Source organism: Anabrus simplex, chromosome 1 (assembly GCF_040414725.1).
Source record: "Anabrus simplex isolate iqAnaSimp1 chromosome 1, ASM4041472v1, whole genome shotgun sequence".
Taxonomy (NCBI): Eukaryota; Metazoa; Arthropoda; class Insecta; order Orthoptera; family Tettigoniidae; genus Anabrus; species Anabrus simplex.
The window spans coordinates 118,234,385-118,242,385 of NC_090265.1; the positions used below are offsets into that span (position 1 = coordinate 118,234,385).

General features: G+C 39.0%; 1 protein-coding gene across 1 annotated transcript; it reads right to left on the reverse strand.

The window, feature by feature from the left end:
• Positions 1-214: 214 nt before the first annotated feature.
• On the reverse strand, positions 215-5,435 carry LOC137496934 (uncharacterized). The gene is made up of 3 exons (XM_068225054.1): positions 4,993-5,435; positions 4,303-4,597; positions 215-477 (listed from the first exon to the last, which is right to left on the reverse strand). Exons 1-3 carry the CDS (start codon positions 5,095-5,097, stop codon positions 215-217), a joined length of 663 nt encoding a protein of 220 aa, XP_068081155.1. The 5' UTR covers positions 5,098-5,435.
• Positions 5,436-8,001: the final 2,566 nt, after the last annotated feature.

Consider the following 8,001-nt stretch of genomic DNA (forward strand, 5'->3'; position numbering starts at 1 on the left):
CGTCTAGATAACTACATGGCTCCTGAAATGGAAGAGGATCATTTGGAGCAAGAGGATATTCAGAAGGGTGAGGAGGTTCCAGACCAGGCTCAAGAAAAACTGCAATTCCTTTACGACCACTTCGTGTGAACAGACATTGTGATGAATAAAAGACAAATCATATGAACACCCAACACAGTAATTTTGTGCTTTTTATGATTTTTATTTACACTTTTTACATCTGAGGCTGAACTACAACAAAGTTAGCATCATTGTTTTCTACAATTAAATATTCATTGTTTGGTACAGAAAGTTCCTTTTTTCCACGTTCCTGAACACCACTTGTGAGGGGTGAATGCTCAATATTGAGTAAATTTTCCTTCTCCCACACCTCCAGCTCCAGCTTCCGGACTTCAAGTTGAAGCTTCCGTTTTTTGAGGGACTCTATTTCTTTGCTTTCCTGGGGATGCTGGACGAGTACCCTCTTCTTGACAGTACCTATAAAAAAAAGAGAAAATTAGGTGAAAGTTAAGACTACAGTTAAGCTAATTTATATCGGCTAATGTTTAATAATTTATTCCCGCTATTGATCTCAGGGTACCCATTTTATGGACAAATTTAATCTTTCAATCTAAGACTGTACCCCAGATGGTACGATCGAAAGAGACTGATATTAGATGCGACGTGAGTCATACGCAGTGAGTTGTAGTTTGAGAGAGAGAGATGGAGACAGATAGAGTGCGCACGTGTGGTAGCGAAAACATTTAATGAAAAAGACATACCGGTACTTGTGGTAACCGCTTAAAGGAGGCAGTGCAAGAGACGTGTGATGTATCTAGTATTACATGTGGTGTAGCTTAAAATTCACTCTTAATGAAACTTAATTCCAGACCTTGATAGTAAAATTAAATGTTCATAGATAATAACTTTTCCCCATTGATTTGTGATTGCCTCGGGGGAGCCCGCTAACCTCCAGAGGCTGCATCCCCAAATAAATACGGAGGGCCCCAGCCAGGGTTATGAGTGAAGTCCACAATGGTAGCTACGGTGGAGAAGCTGGTACAGTGTGTCACGCTCCCAGCGGAGCTGGTAGTCGACATGCACATTCCGGGCGGTGTATTCATAATCTCATGCTAACTCACTGCATTGCCATGAGGAGGTCAGTTACTATACGCAAACCTTTTCTTGAGCCCTGAGCTCCCTAGTGCTGAATCGGTAGACCTCGGTTATCTTCGATATCCATATTGGCAACCTTTGAAACACAAACTATGCATTGCTGTGCGACATCTGGCGTACACTTTACGAACTAGTACTGATGTTGTTTACACAGCAAAGCCAAACTATATAATAATTCATGCTAGGAACAAGATTTGCATCGAGAAATGTTATATAATGTTAAATAATGTATGTGTAACAGAGTTGTTGGCGTAAGATAATAAATGTTTAGAAAATTCATATCGATCGATCATATTATCGATTCAATTCAGATTTCATTTCCATCCAGTTGGCAGTATTACCGGAACCGTCAACGCTCCCTCCTTACCCCTCACCCCGTAAAAATTGGGCTCAAGAAAAAGTTCGCGTATAGTACTCGAGTTTGTGTGTCGTGGGAAGCCGTGAAGCGATACATTTGTTACAAGACTGTGTGGGGCTGAATTACAGTAGAATTAATTAGATTAATTACATTACTACAATGTTGAAATGCCAGTTAAATTCATACTAGAACAAAGAATTCTTATGTATGACACATATGTAAAAACCGACTCATAAAGAGGTGAGTAGGCAATTTCAGAAGAGATTTCCCGGGGTTCCTCTTCCAGGTAAAGAAACAGATATCTCGTGAATAAATTAACAGGATCACTTAATGTTGTGATTCCTAAACTGAAACGAGGGATTCTATTAGAAAAAAATATCGACATTAACACATCATTCGTACGATCTCCCACTACATCTGTACAATGTGTTGCACAAGAAGTCGGTATCTCAAAATCCTCCGTGCATAGTGAAATTAAAGAGGTTAGTACTCATGATGAAGGCTGTTGGGTGCATGAGTAAGCAATAAATGTAGTAATAGTGGACACAGAATACGCAGAAGGTTATGAATATACCGCTCAGAACATGCATGTAGTCTCCCGGCCATGCTGGGAGTGGGACACACTGTATTTGGAACAATACGGCTGATGGAACATTTGAGCGGTTCGTGCAAGTATGTCTCTCTTTTTCATTCATTCTTCTTCATTACCGCATGTGTTCAGTATCTGTCTCTATCTCTCTCTCAAAATACTACTCACTGCATTCGGCTCGTGTCGCGCCTAATATCAGTCTCACTCGATCATTACGTTTGGGTACAGTATTACACTGAAAGATTAATTTTGATGTGACAAGTCATTTCCCTGTGTTTTCCATGCTTTCCCTATTTTTCCAGAAAATGGGCACCCTAAGACTAATGACAGGAATAAATTGTTAAACACCAGCCTTTATAAATAATCTGTAATAGACACATATTCGGCTATTATGTTTTAGTCTCTATTAGAGACATCTTCAGCTATTTTTTTGTCCTAATTATTATCAATACCATGTGTAATGTGTTAGTCCTAAACATATAAAGGCCTACAATAAAATAGCTATTGGAAGGTGGAACACACTCCATTACAGGTGAGCAAAAGTCAATGCGGGTATATATAATGAAGTTAATAAATTGTATAATATGGAAATGGCATCACACTTGTATCATGTCAAAAACGACACCATTCACTAGCAAATGAGCATTGTACCCATCACTGAGAAAGCACAGGAAAAGCATCTCAAATGGTATGGTCATGTCCTGTGTGCCGCATCTGGAACAGTTTGTTACTTTTTTTTTTTTTTTTTTTTTTTTTTTGGCTAGCGGCTTTGTCGCACCAACACAGATAGGTCTTAAGGCGACGATGGGATAGGAAAGGGTTAGGAGTTGGAAGAAAGCGGTCGTAGCCTTAATTAACGTACAGCCCCAGCATTTCCCTGATGTGAAAATGGGAAATCACAGAAAACCATCTTCAGGGCTTTCGCAGTGGGATTCGAAACTACTATCTCCTGGATGCAACCTCACAGCCGCGCGCCCCTAACCGCATGGTCAACTCGCCCGGAGCCAATTTAACTCACTCCTTTGAAATTAATGGGCAACGTTCACACGAACGTCCAGAGCAAAGCTGGCATGACACAGTAAATGATACGAAGACTCTCATGTTAAGACCACACGATGCCCAAGATCGTGCAAAATGGCGGACCTTGCACCAACGGGTAAATGCTAGGAATAATAATATAAATTTGTAGGCCTAATTTCCTTGTAATCGTTGAACCAAAATTTAAATTATAATATTACAGATTAAAAAGACAATAACTCTTATCTTCTTAATGTTTTTTTTCCAAACGCCCCATGTTTTAAAATCTGCCCATATAATTTACATACCGTAGAGGTGCTCAAGTATTGTCAATCAATCAATCACTACTGATCTGCACTTAGGGCAGTCACCCAGGTGGCAGATTCCCTATCTGTTATTTTCCTAGCCTTTTCTTAAATGATTGCAAAGAAATTGGAAATTTATTGAACATCTCCCTTGGTAAGTTATTCCAATCCCTAACTCCCCTTCCTATAAACGAATATTTGTTCCAGATTTTCCCTTGCTATTAAGGAGAAAATATTATGGAAAAAGGAAATTATCACAGAAAAGAATTCTACAAATAAAGTACTGTGTCAGTGGTGTGTTTCTTTCGTACACACTAGTTGACCAGCTTACATATTTAACGACACTTCCATTTGCGACAAGAACTGGGAACGTACCCAAGTTTCTGAACAATAATCCACACGTTTCTGTTATGAGCATGTTTAAAACTGGCATGCTCACTCGTGCCAATTTCAAGAAAGGGTCCCTGATGAGCACAGGCATTAGAGGAATGACTGATGGCTTGCTGTGAGCAATGTAGTCAATTTTTGTTGGTTGTAGTGGCTGTGTACAATGGGATTGCCGATGATCCACTTCACAGATTTATATTTTATGATGAAGTGTAGCTTTTTTGACATATGATACATTTATTTCAACTTCTTTATGCCATTAGTGTTCATGCAAAATATGTTTCAAGATGACTATACCAGAGTATGATAAACATGCTCAAGCATCACATTATTATGTACAGTGTTCCACTAAATGTAATCCAGGGAAAACAGATCTTGGTTACTAGCGGGCAGCCTGAGCCTGTAAGTTTAAAGTCACACAAAGAAGTCGCAGTCAAGAGGTGAAATTAGATACCAGAATACAGTCTTAAGTTAAATCATTTCCAGCTTACCTCTAGCCTTAGGTGTCTCCTGCTGATGCTGGAGCTCTCCATTTTGCCAGCTTCCATCAATTTCAGTGGCAGATATAGGCCTACTTTCTTCCAACGCCACTATATAGTCACTGGTTGAAGCGGAAGTTGGTCCCATTGTAGGAAGAACGATTTCTCCAAGAGAATCTTCTGTTCCGAATCCCTGTAAAACAGGGGATTCTCTTCCGATAATGTCAAGAACCAGGTGGTCTATGACATCTAATTTTTTGCTACTTCCTCCCCCACTTCCTGTCTGATAAGCATTATCAACTTTTGCCTGTAAATAAAAGAAACCATGTAAGTCTAGAAGGACATCCTGTTGTAACTGTCTATACTAAAGTACTACCTACATCTATTGTACACAATAATTTTTGTATGCTTTTTTGCATATTAAAACAAAGATTTATAAATATCACTGGAATTCATTTCAGGTTATGTTCTGCTCAGTCACAGTCATAAAAACACAAAGGATGGCTGTATGATGCATAATGTTAAATGACTATGGGTAGTATACAGCACAGTCAACTATACTGCGGAGCTAATAGTCTCCTTATTTCCCCCTCTCCCCCTTTAAAAAATATCGACACCCAGTTGAGAAAAGGGTGGCTTGAAGTTAGTAAATAAACACTAACATAACCTCCAACTAAGAGAAAAACAACAGCTAAAACTTACCACTGTTCTGCTCCTCATGTTAGGCCAAGTAGCATCCCGCACATAAGTGTGATCTTTGTCGGCTGTGACCAGCCCAATAGCCACAGCATAATCCCGCAGTTCCATCCATGCTTGCCTCTTCGTGTCCTTTGTCAAGGTTAGTGAAAAGGCTCCGAACAACTGCCCCTTCAACTCCAGCACTTTTCTAAGGAAACTTTCTTTCCTGTGACATTATTGTCGTTTCTTTTACCCATTGTAGCCTATATAAACTGACAAGAATCTGAAACTGCACTGAATAGCCGGTTCCGGTTGTAGTCAAACACAAAAAGCACAGAGTATGAGTGGGTCAAGCGCTAGCCTACTGCAAGGAACGAAAACAAACTACTGTAAGAACATGCAACAAATCGATTCTAACCTCAAACTGTATCAGCTGACTAATGAACTAATATTATTAGTGAAGCCATTTTATTAGTCAGGCACACATCTTTATGAAACAGAATTTTGACAACTAATAATTTGTTTTATGAGTTCTAATATTATTAGCTAATATTATTAGTTAGTTTTATGAAACAGGCCCCGAGTTGCAGAATAGTTATTTATGCAACTGCTACGGAAACTGATCTTTTAAGTTACGAGTGAGATGTTTACATCCGAAAGAAATATTTAAATTGATCGCTTTAGTGGCTGTTGCGCACAATATTTTATTTCATACTATGGTGAATTTAATTATGTTAAGGCGACACTCCGGAATAAAGAAACGTATTTTTACTTAATGGATGGATTTTCATGAGACATTGTGGGGAAATCACCTACATAACCCCCTCCTCATGGCACTACAGCCCTTGAAGGGCCTTGGCCTACCAAGCGACCGCTGCTCAGCCCGAAGACCTGCAGATTACGAGGCATCACGTGGTCAGCACGACGAATCCTCTCGGCCGTTATTCTTGGCTTTCTAGACCGGGGCCGCCATCTCACCGTCGCGTAGGCTGAGTTGACCTCGAACCAGCCCTCAGATCCGGGTAAAAATCCCTGACTTGGCCGGGAATCGAGCCCGGTGCCTCCGGGTAAGAGCAGACACGCTATCCCTACACCACGAAGTAACCTACATAAAAGTAGAGATATCACGAACATTTCTTACACAATTAATAGTTTCCAAAATAATTGTTTTATTTTTGAAAATTTAATTCCATTTATTCATGAAATTTAATTAATATGTTAATGTAAATTCGTAATTAGGCAGATAATACTTCTTCTAAAAGCACTACGTATAGATCCTTAAGTACATAATTTATATAAGGAGATATATTGTACTGAAGTTTGTGTAATTTTTACGTTCTAAAATTTTGTACTTAAAAACCCCTAAAACTTGAAAAAGTTCTTCAATGAAAAATTCCATGCGCAGGTTGCTTAGTATAGCTGCGATACATAGTCTATACCATACGAATTTTGTTACATTTGGCAGAATATTGTGGGAGAAAAATGGGATTTAAATGTAAAATTACAGTTGGCAAACAAAGCATTATTTCATTATTGTTTGAATTCAGCGGAATAACTTCGTGACAAGAAAAAATGAAACTCAATCCTTTGAATTTCAGTCATAAAAAATTCACCAAAATGACCAAAATATCGACCTTTATCTCCGGAGTGTCGCCTAAATTAAATCTTTAATTTAAATAAAATTGACACGTCGTCACGCAAATCATCCATGTTTGACTCATGCAGTGACGTTTTAAGTTTTGCTGTGATTACGTTGCTAAGAAAGATATAATAAGCGTGTACATGGAGTTGCGTGGTATTAAAACATAAAAATGAATGTAATTTAAAGCAGTTAAGAGTCCACTAAGCTGCCAGAGTCGAAAACACGGACATCCGGTACAGGGATTAACGAAAGGAATACGAAATTTATGATATCGTCATTGGGCCTCAAAATACCGCTGTGTGACAACGTTGAGGGCAGATATACTGACCCGCAGCACGTGTATCTTTTGGAACGAAAATTCGTTGATAACGTCCATCGAAAACTGAACCTTAGATTTCAGAACCTTTCTGGTCAGCGTTCTAAGCCGAAATATTATCACATAGCTATTTTCCTAGGCGCAACGACGATATTCTGTAATATATGCGATATTTATTTTATATCTGCCTGTCATAAATCGTTCACATGGTGACGCTGGCAGATTACTTGAACTGGGGATGAAGAAAAGCCGTTTTTCTTTGTAGGTGGGTAGGGAACGACGGTGCTGCAATCAGGCGGAGAAACAATTCAACAAGGTAAAGTTTGGTGTTCCTTGACTCATAATATATCTGGCTATCCGTGTTCACATTACTGTGAAGCGAAGTTCCACCAAACAGATACGATTTCCGAAACGTCATTACAGAGCGGGAAAGTGTAATTTTCCGTACTATTTTGAGGACAGAAAGAAGACAATTACGTCATAATATGGCATAAAAATAGTTTATATATGGGCTTGTGTTGTTGTTGTTGTTTGGGTCATCAGTCCAAAACTGGTTTGATGCAGCGGTCCATGGCACCCTATCCTGAGGTATTCTTCAAGATATCGTAAAATTGTAGTAAACGTGTAACATGCAACATAAAAATTCATTCGAGATTACCTGAGACGTTCGATTTATAGAAATCTGACTGTATTGTAATGTATACTATAATTCAGTTAATAATAGGTTTACGAAAGCTGAGTCACCTTGTGTGCTGGAGAGGACAAGGACAGGAAGTATTGAGCCAAGAGAGCCCTGTTAATAATAATAATCAGGTAGTGATTAAAATAACGTGAATGAAGGAAGCGAGATATAAAAATATCCTGCATTCTGAGAAGATGGAACCTTGGTGATGAATCCTTACAACAGTCGCGTTTTCATTGGTCGTTTTGAACAGATTTAGTGGATCATTGAATGATTTGCGCTCCGCAAAGAGCTCTCGTAGGCTTATACATGCTAGTCCAAACTAACGCCTTCTTTATTCCCGTGTGAGCATGCTACTATCAACACCTTGCTTTGCCAATGTCAGTTGAATGA

Bases quoted from the DNA above. Each gene is read 5' to 3' on its own strand.
- LOC137496934 (XM_068225054.1), bottom strand. From the start codon at position 5,097: ATGGAACTGCGGGATTATGCTGTGGCTATTGGGCTGGTCACAGCCGAC. The intron at 4,598-4,992 runs GTAAGTTTTAGC...TTTTATTTACAG, and splicing joins ACATGAGGAGCAGAACAGTG to GCAAAAGTTGATAATGCTTA. The intron at 478-4,302 runs GTAAGCTGGAAA...TTTTTTTTATAG, and splicing joins GGAGACACCTAAGGCTAGAG to GTACTGTCAAGAAGAGGGTA.